This window comes from Gopherus evgoodei, chromosome 3 (genome assembly GCF_007399415.2).
Source record: "Gopherus evgoodei ecotype Sinaloan lineage chromosome 3, rGopEvg1_v1.p, whole genome shotgun sequence".
Taxonomy (NCBI): Eukaryota; Metazoa; Chordata; order Testudines; family Testudinidae; genus Gopherus; species Gopherus evgoodei.
This window is the reverse complement of record NC_044324.1, coordinates 146,159,784-146,173,596: the sequence shown is the minus strand read 5'-3', so window position 1 is coordinate 146,173,596 and position 13,813 is coordinate 146,159,784. Positions and strand designations below refer to the sequence as shown.

The 13,813-nt window shown below is 42.8% G+C and overlaps 1 protein-coding gene across 1 annotated transcript in view; it reads left to right on the top strand.

Moving 5' to 3' along the window:
- NID1 (nidogen 1) overlaps nucleotides 1-13,813 on the top strand; it is an 89,095-nt gene that overhangs the window by 13,129 nt on the left and 62,153 nt on the right. Inside the window, 4 exon segments of the mRNA XM_030556945.1 lie at nucleotides 894-1,193; nucleotides 4,420-4,649; nucleotides 5,589-6,028; nucleotides 7,623-7,772. Coding sequence (XP_030412805.1) covers nucleotides 894-1,193; nucleotides 4,420-4,649; nucleotides 5,589-6,028; nucleotides 7,623-7,772 — 1,120 coding nt within the window.

Genomic DNA, 13,813 nt, shown 5'->3' with positions numbered 1-13,813 from the left:
GTTAGTTGACAAAGTAATTGTCTTAAGTATTTATTTATCCATTCTAAAATTCTAAGTTCGAGTATTTACTTCATTTCTTCCATCTAGAGCTGTCCTTATGGGTGGGCGACATGGGTGACTGCCCAGGGCACCATAGTCAGGGGGTACTGTGGTCAAGAGGCAAGGAGTGGGGCGGGCGTGGAGTGCAAGGCCGCAGAAAGGAGCTTGGGGCAATGGGGGTGGGAAGGCATCAGGCACCAGGGGAGGCAGTGGGGGCCAGCGGTGATGGGGGGACTAATGGGAAGGCGGCACGGGGTGGGAGGAATGAGTAAGGGGTAGGAGAGGCAGTGGGTGCCAGGGGCACCAAAATACAAGCTTGCCCAGGGTGCCATCTTCCCTAAGCTTTCATACCTAGCAACACTCTTATGTAAACATTTTTAATAGCATAATGGCTAGTATCTAGTCATCTAAGAGAATCCATACAAAAGACTGCATGCACTGGGATTTGATCTATAAAGATCGAGAGTTTTGGAGTTTGTGAGATGTGGTTATTTTGTACTGATTTGCCAGAAGCGGAGGTGAATGTGGTAGCCTGTGAAATATAGCTGTTTGAAATCTTACCCTTCAGAGAGAAGAATGTTCAGTTCTGAATGTACCTTGTTGTTGAACCATGAAAAGTTAAAACCCCAGGATCCCTCCAAAAAGATATAAAAAGTGTGTTTTGGAATAGTCCTACAGGTTGGTAAACTTGACTTATCTCATAAATACAAGCTTCAGCTTCAATGATATTAGATATTTAAGAACCGGAAATGTTTCAGTGGGTTTGAAAATACTACTAAAGTGTTTAGACTTGTGAAATAGCCATGTGAACAATATTTACTGCCCTGTCCAAATGATTTTACCCTTTCTATTAGGTGGCCACTAATGGGATCATTGCAGTGAATGAACCATCAAAAGAAGAAGAATACCTTGGTCAATTCCCACTCAGTTTTGGAGCTATTGCTCCATTTTTGGCTGATCTGGACACTACAGATGGACGTGGGAAGGTGTTTTATAGAGAAGATTCATCCCCTGACATCTTACAGCTTGCTGCAGACCATATCCAACGAGGTTTCCCTGAGGCCATTTTTGACCCAAGCAGTGTTGTCATTGTTACCTGGACATCTGTGGCTCCTTACCATGTACCTGGAGAAGACCCCACTCTGGAAGGCAAGGTGAATATTAGACAGAGCTCTAAGATAGACCAAGTGCAACAGAAGTGTAACTCCATGGTCCATTGTTTTAAGTGTCAATTGTAATATTTCATACTTCAAAAAGAAAATTATTTCACTTTAAATACCTTACCGCTTTGCTTGTTATGCTTATCACAGCATTCATGAGAAGTAAATTTTTGGGTGAAGTTTCTCAGACATATTTAAAAGATGTAAGCAGTCTGGCTTGTAGCATATGGGCAGAGATGAGGACAAAGCTCCCATATTTTTACCTTTTTATTCAACATCAAACTATCCTTGAACTATTATGTTAACTTTTATAACACCCAAAAATGTGCCAGATACTTGGAATAATCAGGGAACTTAGATGTACTGAAACCTGGACTTTGGGGGCTAAATTAACAAAGAAACTTAATGTGGTGACACTCAATATCATCAGGTCTAACGTTCAGGTGCCTAGAAAATCACAAATGCTGGATTTAGGCACCTAGGCTCCCTACACAATGAATGGAAGAGATGGGATCTTAGAATGGGATTCACAAAAGCCAGCACACTAGGTGATGCCTCACCAAAGGTGGAAGATGCTAAGCCAAGGCGGGTGTGTGAAGCATTTCCCCCTCTCTCATACATAGATAGGTGCCTAAGTCTGGGCTACAGGGAAGTGCTTCCTACAAAATGGGATTCTCAGTGGAAAATGCTCTCTTGGTGTGAGGTGCCTACATTGTTTTCGAAAGAAGTTAGCAGGGGGGGAGGAGGCGCAGCAGCAGCACTCTCACAATGTTTAGCCCAGTAGTTAGGGTACTCATCTGGCATGTGGAAAAACCCCAATTCAAGTCCCTCTTCTCCCTGATGGACAGAGGAGGTTTGAACTGGTCTCTGCTGCCAGCACCCTAACCACTGGGCTATGGGATATTCTGACATTGTTCTCTCCGGCTCTCCTGTTGAAACTGTTGCACTCATTGGGCCGAGCGAGCAGGTAAGTATGAGACTGACTCTGTAGCCTGATGTGTAGTGCACCCACCTGAAAGGTGGGAGACCCAGGATTCAGTCTCCCTACTCCAGTGACTCTTTTTAAAATGTATTTATCCCCATTTCGACAGGGGAGACTGAGAGCTCCACACTAGAACATACCATGCCCCAGTGGCTAGTGTATCCACCTGAGAGGTGGCAGAACCCACTTCAAATCTTTCCTGTGTCTCAGTTGGAGGGTGGTACTTTACTTGGGTGTCTTCCACATCCCAGATGAGTACCCCAGCCACTGGCTGAAAGGTTCTGAGGAAGATTGTTCTCCCCTGCTCTCTCCCTTGTGTACGCTTCTCAGTCTTTGTGTAAACATCTCTATAAGGGCCTGATCTGGTAGCTGATCTCTGAACATGCTTTCCAGACCAGGCCCTGCAGGCTAGGTAGGCAGAGGAGTGTATATCTGTCTTTCCCTGGTTCGTTCATTGCTCTGGGGCTTAGGTGTCCAGATGTCTGGTCTGGGGCTGCAGTGCATGTACTCAGGCAAAAACAGATACCTGGTAAACTTATACTGCAGTTGAGGCATTGAGCCAGTTTTGGTGACTACAGATTTCAGGGGCAGCTGAGCAGAGGTTTTGAATCCCAGTGGGGCCTGATTCTGGGATTTAGGTGTCTAAAGTGGCAGTTAGGCACTTAAGTCCTCTGTGAATCTAGCCCTCAATATCTTTTTTTGGGTTGATCGCATCTTATTCACCACAAACTCACATATCTGAAATCAGGCCTTCCATAGTAGACTCTTTAAGATACGTGTACGATGATCCATGTATGCTTAGGACTTAACCTCACAATTTATTTGAGAGCCACAATCCCTCCTCCCCACCCCATCTTCTAAATCTTTTAGGTCCCATTCTGCAAAGATGTAAGCACATGCTTTGTTTTATGTACTGAGATTAGCTCCATTGTCAATGGGACTACTCAGTGTGTAAAGCTAAGCATGTGCTTCTGTCTTTCCAGCATCAGGGCCTTGTTTTGCCAAATACCAGTTTCTTGTGTCTGATTAGGCCAGAGGCATAGCATCCACCTTCCCTATAATGGGGCTCATGCTGGGGCAGTGGTAAACAGCTAAATGGCCCTCATTGGAACACTGTCTCAGCAAGGGCCGTGATGCAGTGGCATGGATGTTCTCTACCAACAAATAATAAAATACTTCTCCAAAATCCTCTCCTCACCTGACTGCCCTAAAATAAAAAATGCAGATCAGAATTCAAAATTGGATGTGCTGTCTGCATCTAAACATACGTCATTTACAGTCCAGTGCAGTACCACTAGGCCAGCTGATTCCTTGACATCTGGTAGCATTGAGGGTTTGTTTGTTTGTTTTGTTTTAATTTGGTCATTTTTATTTATTTATTGGCTTAGTATAAACTGGGCTTTATGAAAGGAATGATCTGTTTGGTTGATAAGTATCCTGAACATTGCTGCTGGTTATCCAGTACAGCATGCACCGTGAGGGGTCCTGTATTGTGTGTTGCCCCTCATTGCACACCAGTGGCTTCTTCATCTCCATGTGGGGTCTGAGATGCCCCAGAATGTACTGCATTAGAGAGTTTAAAATGATAGTTTCTCCGCTCTCTTTCTGTGGATAGTCCTTTAATCTCCATGTTGAGCTTCAGCTGGGATTTAAGTCTTTAAAACAGAAAACTCTGATTGTAAAACATCTGATAATTGAAAATGTAATTTTGGAAAGTCAGTATCAATATTTGATATCAGCTGGTTATTGTGTAAGGACATTTCTCACTTGAAAACCAAACCTTTTTTTTTTTTTTGGCCTAATTTTGCGGAAGCTGAATTCAATATGCTGTTCTGTGCAGATATTTGTAATTAGCATCTAAATTTGATACAAGATCGTCCAGGAACAGCCAATCCACTCCATTTTTCTGTTAAAAAGACTTTTCAATTTGCTAAACATATATTGAACTAAGGGTTTTTTTAAGCATCCTAATGGCTATTTTACATTGTCTTTAGTTTATCTGCGGTAAGACTTTGATTGTGACATTTAAGCATAGTCAAAACAAATGTGTTTTTGAAAAAAAAATTAAATCTGTTTCTTTGAAAAACTTCTCAAAGGAATTTAACAGTCTCTAATAATTGTGTAATGCACAACCCACTGTGTGAACCCAGATCTTGAATTTGTTTTGTAAAGTGTCTTCTTTTTTTCTAATCTTGAATATTTTCCCACAAGTAAATGGAGTTTAAATCTTCCCCACAGAGAAACACATTCCAGGCTGTTTTAGCGTCTTCTGATTCCAGTTCCTATGCTGTTTTCCTTTATCCAGAAGATGGTTTGCAGTTCTACAGTGCACACTCCAAGAATGCTGAGGAAAACATTCCTGCTACAGTTGGCTTTAGTCAAGCCGCTACAAACTACTACTTGTGGATAAAACCAGGATCCTACAATACAGTTGCTAATGATGAAGAGTCCATCAGAAACCTGCAGGAGTATGCTTTTAAAATAAATAAATAAACCCAGATCCCAATTTTTTCTACTGTCTGACATGTTTTTATGCAGTCTGCAATGTGAGGAAAATGTCATAGCTAATAAGATTTCATTAGCCATTGTGTTTATAAATCATAAAATTTGATCGTTTTTGAAGAATGACAGGTTTCAGAGTAGCAACTGCAAAAAGAACAGGAGTACTTGTGGCACCTTAGAGACTAACAAATTTATTTGAGCATAAGATTTCGTGGGCTATAGCCCACTTCATCAGATGCATGCTCAAATTAATTTGTTAGTCTCTAAGGTGCCACAAGTACTCCTGTACTTTTTGAAAAATGAGACGTTTTTGACCAAGATTTTCAAAAGTGGATGCTGATGTTGTCTTCAGTGGGAGCTACTGGGTGCACAGCCCTTTTGAAAATTGGAACACTTTCTGAGAAGCCTAACTTTAGGCATCCCCTTTTGAAAAGTCTTGACCTCTGTTCATAGGTGCTGGAACTGCCTATGGAGTGCTGCTTCTCCCCTGGGCTTGAAGTGGTTTTCATCATATATAAAGTTTACAGTTTGGTTCAATGGCCCTCAGTGCTCCCACTATACAAATTGTTCCAGCACCCCTGCCTCTGTGTTTGTGGGGAAAAGGACAGGAAGGAAAGAGAACAATTCAGAAAGTTTAGAGTGCTGCTATCAACATGGGTCAAATTATACCCCTTTTTGTTCCCAACCCTCCCTAGCCTCCAGATAAATTCTAAAAAAAAAATTCGTTCTCAATGTATATTAAAAATTCCAGCCGTGTGCCCTAAGTTGTATTTTGTATAGGTCTGTTGTTGTTGTATTTATCAGTGGAGTGTAGAATCAAATATGTAGTGATTTTCATATAGAATTTATATTTACTGTTATGTTTACCTGACCCTTTGTTTAGTGTGGTTATTCTCTCTTTCTAGGAGCAGCAATTCTGGAAGGAAAGGAATCTGGGTTTTTGAGATTGGTAGCTCATCTAATAGCATTGTGCCTGCCAAAATCAGCAACAGTCCAGAATTTGGTGGTGATGAAGAGTATCAGGACGTGACCTCAAAACCAGCTGTATTGCACCATGACTTGGTTGAAATAAGCCCAGAGCAGGTACCATATGATGTTCCCAGCAGAAGAGGGGATCAACAACATATTACATATAGAATTCCTCAGTCAGCTTCAGAAGATGACTTACAGCCACCACACAAAACTATAACAATAGAGACACCTCCAAGAGAATCCTCTTTCAATCAACAGCCAGAACTCTCGACTGGGAAAACGCCACCTCAGTTTCAGGTCCAGCGATTGCCTCAGCAGTATTCTCAGGTTATAGACGTGGAAGATATTGAAGATATTGAGGAAACTGGGATTGGTAAAGTCATTTGTACTGTTTTAGGCTCTTGGCACCTGACTTTCCCCCTTATGCCCCATTCTCCCACCCTAACACCCCAGTGTGGCTTCCACTTTGTCCTGAGACCAGCCTCCTCTATCCCCCCTTATCCACTTGTTTTCCACTTCCCCCATCATGGGAGGGTGTCAATGAAAGATCTGTGTGGGAAGCATGAAAAGTAGATTTATTTAAGGAGTGCTCTCTAAGCTGCTGGATATAGCCTGTTTTCCCCCCAGAATGGCTTCCCACTGCCTCCTCCACCCCAAATTGGCTCTTTCTTTTTGATTTGCCCTTCGACCTCTGAAATTCCAGACAGAGCTGTTTAGTTTTGGCTGTGTTAGGGGGATGTGTGGACAGTTTCAAGTCCAATTGTAATACTGGACCACAAACATGTATGGCCAGTCGTGCTTACCACAGACTTGTCCCGCAATGGGTCTGTTCTCAGTAGCTTGCAGGATCGAATGCTGTGGAGAAACTAGTGTCTCTGTGGAATAAGTGTATTAATACTTCTGAAGGGCAATATAGTCTCAAAGTATCTCTGTCTTAACAACATTTTTTATCTAAGTTGTTTTGGTTATTATGGTTGTTAAAGTAATGACCTGCATTTTTAACAGTTGCAATATGTTGCTGCACTTAGTATGGATTGTTTGTGTATGATACAAACTGTTTTCACAGAAATATAACTTTATAAACTCTTCATAGAACACAGATCACTTGATAAGGTCAGAGAACCCTGAGCCACCACTACAAAAGGCTGTTTACAATTTAGGATTCCTGGTTTTGTGTGTTTAAAAGCTCTATACTAGCAATGCTACTTGTTGAGGCAATGAATATAGCGAATATGAAGCCGAATGCGACACTGAGCAATTATTGGAATGACAGGACTCAGAATGTTCCCTGACCTCAGATATGAGGATTGTTATATCTGTGAGCTTGAAGAGCACAGGTGTGGGTTTTAACAGTGGTTTCATGGGCTGTCTGTTGTGGTAACCAGGCAAGGTACTAACAAACTTCAACGGGACTTTATTTTTAAAGTGGAAACCTCTTTACCAAGCTGCTGCTGCACCCTTGGGACTCTCACTCCGCCTCCTCCACTCCTCCCCTCTCCTTCCTGTTTCCTGTCCTTTCAGACTCCCAACAGCCAGTGCTTCCAGTTCTAATAATTACAAGCAACATCTAAACACCACATTGTCCCTTCTAGGGTGGGCAGGAAACCAGAACCTTGAGAAACTTTCCCCATGTTTAGCTTAAGGACCAGATTGACATCTGGCATAAATTGGTGTACTTTCATTGACATAACTTAAGACAGTAGAGCTCCACTGATTTGCAGTTGCTGAGGATCTGGCCCAGTACCTTTTACTGGAATATTTGGGCAAATTAGCTACATATTGCAAGGCAAGCAAAAATCTATTGCAGTTGTTTGCCCTTCCTAAAAGCTGATCAAATGGGCACAACGAAATTCTGATGCTAACTCAGAATTATGTTGTGTTCTAGTTGGCCCTATTGTGAATCTTTATAGATGTTATGGCTGTAATGCAATATGCAGAATATAATTGGTTGGTCTTTCTTCCTACAGTGTTCCGTTACCATACAGATGTCCAACAGACCTGTGCTAACAACCGTCATCAGTGTTCCATTCATGCTGTTTGCAGAGACTATCCCAATGGGTATTGTTGCAGTTGTATTGCTGGTTACAAAGGAAATGGCAGGCAATGTGTAGCAGAAGGTAATGTAATTTTTCAAAACTAAATAGTTGTACTAACATTTTGTACGAGACATTTAATGTTGTAATACAGTTATATGGATAAATAGGCAATGGTTTTTTTTAAAACCCTCTTTAGTACAGAAAGGGGTGAGGTTGCTTTTCTCATTTAAATGGTTTTTGTAATCTACAGTAAAGTGTTGTATCTTACTACAAGAAGTCGCACTGTGTTCCTTGGGAACATTCTTGAGACTTTATTTGACTGACACAGATGAGGCTAACGGTACTGCACTGAGGTTCTCTCTCTCATCCTGCTGGCTGTAGAGTGTAGGTGCTCAGTAATGATGAGGCATTTCTCTTTTATGGGGTATTGCAATGTGCAATGCTTCATAGTAGAAGCCTTTCTGAAAAACATTCAACCCGCTAACATGAATGCTGACACTGAATGCAAGGTTGGTCGAAACTGGATGGAAGTTACCCTTCCTAATATTCATTGCTTGGAAAAGTACATTTTTTCCATATAGTTACAGGGTGAAGAAAATATGTAGACGGCTGTCTGGAACATATGTTCACTGGAAAAACAATTAACAACCCAGTGCCCTCAGTGTCTAGTTTAGTCCCCTCCCCCCCCCTCCCCTTTTTATGTGAACAGGAAGCAGAAAAACTGGGAAGTGTTGGATGTCTGTAAATTTCACATATAAGCAAATGGGAATACTGCAGTCTTTGGCAGCCTACTTAAAATGTAATGAGTATTTTTCAGGAAAATTAGCTACTTTAGATACTATACATTTAGGAAATCAAGGATTTGTTTGTTGTAGACTAAGTGCTAAGAGCTGTGTGACTTGTGACTAAGAGCTGGACAGCTTTTTTGTCAAAGCTTTTATTGTACAGTTGGCAACTTAACACGCCATTTGTTAAAATGGGCTGCCACAGCTGCTGAGGGCACTGAGCTTCTGTGAACCAGACACATCACAGCACACACAAAGCTTCCGCATTACTCAGCAGTCTCTCCAGACTTCAGCAGTCTAGCACAGAGGCTAGAATAGCCTGTTATATTTGACACTTCAATCATTACAAACCAGTGTTAGTATCTGAATTTTTAGTTCATGGGGCTTTGTGTGGAGAAAAATAATTGAAGGCTGCTTGGGCACCCTCAGTCCCAAAGCGTAAGTTGAAGGCAGTGGGCAGGTAACTTTTACTATTGCAGCCAAGATGATACTTTGAATAATACAGTGAAAAAATGAACTGAATGCTTTAAAATGTCTCCATTTTGAAATGGAGATAAAATAAGAAATTACACAAGCTTTTCAGCCATGCTTGCTAGGACAACTGAACATCTAAAGGAAAACTAGAGACTGGTTGCTCATAGACTCATAGACTCATAGACTCTAGGACTGGAAGGGACCTCGAGAGGTCATCGAGTCCAGTCCCCTGCCCTCATGGCAGGACCAAATACTGCCTAGACCATCCCTGATAGACATTTATCTAACTTACTCTTAAATATCTCCAGCGATGGAGATTCCACAACTTCCCTAGGCAATCTATTCCAGTGTTTAACTACCCTGACAGTTAGGAACTTTTTCCTAATGTCCAACCTAAATCTCCCTTGCTGCAGTTTAAGCCCATTGTTTCTTGTTCTATCATTGGAGGCTAAGGTGAACAAGTTTTCTCCCTCCTCCTGATGACACCCTTTTAGATACCTGAAAACTGCTATCATGTCCCCTCTCAGTCTTCTCTTTTCCAAACTAAACAAACCCAATTCCTTCAGCCTTCCTTCATAGGTCATGTTCTCAAGACCTTTAATCATTCTTGTTGCTCTTCTCTGGACCCTCTCCAATTTCTCCACATCTTTCTGAAATGCGGTGCCCAGAACTGGACACAATACTCCAGTTGAGGCCTAACCAGCGCAGAGTAAAGCGGAAGAATGACTTCTCGTGTCTTGTTTACAACACACCTGTTTATGCATCCCAGAATCATGTTTGCTTTTTTGCAACAGTATCACACTGTTGACTCATATTAAGCTTGTGGTCCACTATGACCCCTAGATCTCTTTCTGCCACACTTCCTAGACAGTCTCTTCCCATTCTGTATGTGTGAAACTGATTGTTCCTTCCTAAGTGGAGCACTTTGCATTTATCTTTATTGAACTTCATCCTGTTTACCTCAAACCATTTCTCCAACTTGTCCAGATCATTTTGAATTTTGACCCTGTCCTCCAAAGCAGTTGCAATCCCTCCCAGTTTGGTATCGTCCGCAAACTTAATAAGCGTACTTTCTATGCCAACATCTAAATCATTGATGAAGATATTGAACAGAACCGGCCCCAAAACAGACCCCTGCGGAACCCCACTTGTTATACCTTTCCAGCAGGATTGGGAGCCATTAACAACTACTCTGAGTACGGTTATCCAGCCAGTTATGCACCCACTTATAGTAGCCCCATCTAAATTGTACTTTCCTAGCTTATCTATAAGAATATCATGCGAGACCGTATCAAATGCCTTACTAAAGTCTAGGTATACCACATCCACGCTTCTCCCTTATCCACAAGGCTCGTTATCCTATCAAAGAACGCTATCAGATTAGTTTGACACGATTTGTCTTTACAAATCCATGCTGGCTATTCCCTATTACCTTACCACCTTCCAAGTGTTTGCAGATGATGCCTTTGATTACCTGCTCCATTATCTTCCCTGGCACAGAAGTTAAACTAACTGGTCTGTAGTTTCCTGGGTTGTTTTTATTTCCCTTTTTATAGATGGGCACTATATTTGCCCCCTTCCAGTCTTCTGGAATCTCCCCGTCTCCCATGATTTCCCAAAGATAATAGCTAGAGGCTCAGATACTCTTCTATTAACTCCTTGAGTATTCTAGGATGCATTTCATCAGGCCCTGGTGACTTGCAGGCATCTAACTTTTCTAAGTGATTTTTTACTTGCTCTTTCGTTTTTCTCTTCTAAACCCACCCTCTTCTCGTAAGCATTCACTATACTAGACATTCCTTCAGACTTCTCCGTGAAGACCGAAACAAAGAAGTCATTAAGCATCTCTGCCATTTCCAAGTCTCCCGTTACTGTTCCCCCTCCTCATTGAGCAGTGGGCCTACCCTGTCCTTAGTCTTCCTCTTGCTTCTAATGTATTGATAAAAAGTCTTCTTGTTTCCCTTTATTCCCATAGCTAGTTTGAGCTCATTTTGTGCCTTTGCTTGTCTAATCTTGCCTCTGCATTCCTGTGTTATTTGCCTATATTCATCCTTCGTGATCTGACCTAGGTTCCCTTTTTTATATGACGCCTTTTTATTTTGTAGGTCACGCAAGATCTCAAGGGTAAGCCAAGGTGGTCTTTTGCCACATTTTCTATCTTTCCTAACCATCGGAATAACTTGCTTTTGGGCCCTTAATAGCGTCCCTTTGAAAAACTGCCAACTTTCCTCAGTTGTTTTCCCCTCAGTCTTAATTCCCATGGGACCTTGCCTATCAGCTCTCTGAGCTTACCAAATCCGCCTTCCTGAAATCCATGGTCTCTATTCTGCTGTACTCCCTTCTACCTTTCCTTAGAATTGCAAATTCTATGAGTTCATGATCACTTTCACCCAAGCTTCCTTCTACTTTCAAATTCTCAACAAGTTCCTCCCTATTAGTTAAGATCAAGTCTAGAACAGCTTCCCCCCTAGTAGCTTTTTCAACTTTCTGAAATAAAAAGTTGTCTGCAATGCAGTCCAGGAACTTATTGGATAGTCTGTGCCCCGCGGTGTTATTTTCCCAACATATATCTGGTAGTTGATGTCCCCATCACCACCAAATCTTGGGCTTTGGATGATTTGTTAATTGTTTGAAAAAAGCCTCATCACCTCTTCCGCCTGATTAGGTGGCCTGTAGTAGACTCCCAGCATGACATCACCTGTGTTTTTACCCCTTTTAGCCTAACCCAGAGACTCTCCACCCTTCCGTCTCCTACGTCCATCTCCACCTCAGACCAAGTGTGTACATTTTTAATATAAGGCAACACCTCCTCCCTTTTTCCCCTGTCTATCCTTCCTGAGCAAACTATACCCATCCACACCAACATTCCAGTCGTGTGTATTATCCCACCAAGTTTCAGTAATGCCAATAATGTCATAGTTGTATTTATTTATTAGCACTTCCAGTTCTTCCTGCTTATTACCCATACTTCTTGCATTTGTATAAAGGCATCTAAGATACTGGTTTGATCTCGCCTCCCAGCTTTGCCCTGACCCTCCTCCTCTCTGCCATTATAGCCCGTGCTCCCTCCTGTTTCCAACCCATCTCCCAGGTCTTGTTCCCCACTTACCTGTGGGCTTTGCTCACCTGTCCCCGTCGAACCTAGTTTAAAGCCCTCCTTACTAGGTTAGCCAGTCTGTGCGCAAATACTCTTTGAATGGTTCAGGAATGTTTAGGATCCAGGGTTCTAGTCTGGCCCATCTCTAGAAATAAACTTCTTTAAAAGTGCACGGTCTGACTTTATTACTGGAGTCAAAGTATGACTCCTGTTTCTCTGACTTTTTCAGCTCCTATAGCAAAGATCTAAGCTGCCTGATTTTGTTGGATCTATATTTCAACTTTGTGCTTGTGTGAGATCCAAAAAGGAATTTCTTATGTATACACTTGTAATCCTTCTAGTAATTCAATCTGTACATGCATTTTGACTGTTAAGTAACTGACTAAAAGCTTTCCTTGCTTTCCTGTTCTACAAAATGCAAAAATTGCAATTAACTCAGTGTTAGTTACAAATTTAAACCAATCCAGAGCAAGGAAAATAAAAGATCTGAAAATAATGTAACTTAATGCATGTACTTTATACATTAGAAAATACCACAGCATCTTAAATACTAATCCAGAATACTACCTCTGTGCAGCAGTAGTGACAACCTGTGTATGACAGAATTTTGAGGAAAGTTGAGATATGAAAAATGTGGGACTATAATGGTACTCCAATGTAACCTTAAATACAGCAAAGCCTGTTGTGACCACAATAGGAACCATAAAAAAATCTTGGTTGCTTAATAGAAGTAAACTTAAAATAAGGAGGAGCAAATTTGTACTCTGTAGCTCTGAAGATACTTTAGGACAGTGGTTTACAATTTTTTTTCTGGGGACTCAGTTGAAGAAAATTGTTGATGTCCAAGACCCAGCGGAGCTAGGGATAAGGGCTTGAGGTGTGGGAGGAGCACAGGGTTGGGGTGCAGGAGTTAGGGCTGGGGATGGGCCAGGAATGAGAGGTTCAGCGTGTGGGAAGGGGCTCAGGGCTGGGGCAGGAGGTTGGGATGCGGGAGGGGGTCAGGGCTCTGAGCTGGAGGTGCAGATTCTGGGGTGAGGCCAGGGATGAAGGGTTTGGGGCGTGGGGTGCAGGAAGGGTTCTGGGTTTGGAGGGGTCTCAGGGCTGGGGCAGGAGGTTGGGGTGCGGGAGGGGTCAGGGCTCTGAGCTGGAGGTGCAGGTTTGGGGTGAGGCCAGGGATGAAGGGTTTGGGATACAGGAAGGGGTTCTGGGTTTGGAGGGGGCTGAGGGCTGGGGCAGGGGATTGGGGTGCAGGGTTGGGGTGCAGACTTACCTCGTGGCTCCCAGTCAGCGGCACAGCAGGTCCGGCTCCTAGGCAGTGGCACGCAAGCGGCTCTGCTCCCCTCCCCGCCCCAGCATCCATTGGCTGGGAACCGAACTGGAGTGCAGAGCTGGTGCTTGGGGGGGGGGCAACGTGCAGAGCCCCATGGCCCCCCTGAAGCTGGACCCGCTGCTGGTTACTTCTGGGATGCAATGCGATGTCGGAGCAGGTAGGCAGTAGCCTGCCTTAGCTGAGCAGCACTGCTGATGGAACTTTTAACATCCCGATTGGCGGTGCTGACCAGAGCCGCTAGGGTCCCTGGGTGCTAAGCAAGGCGACCCAGTGCCTAACATGCTGTGACCCAGTATTGGGTCACTACCCAAACTTTGAAAAACACTGCTTTAGGGCAGACTCTGAAGGTAGGAATTTGTGTAATTAGGGGCTTTACTGTATGGCATTCGGGTTTTTCTATATAGCATTCACTATTTGCAGATCGTATAACAAAACA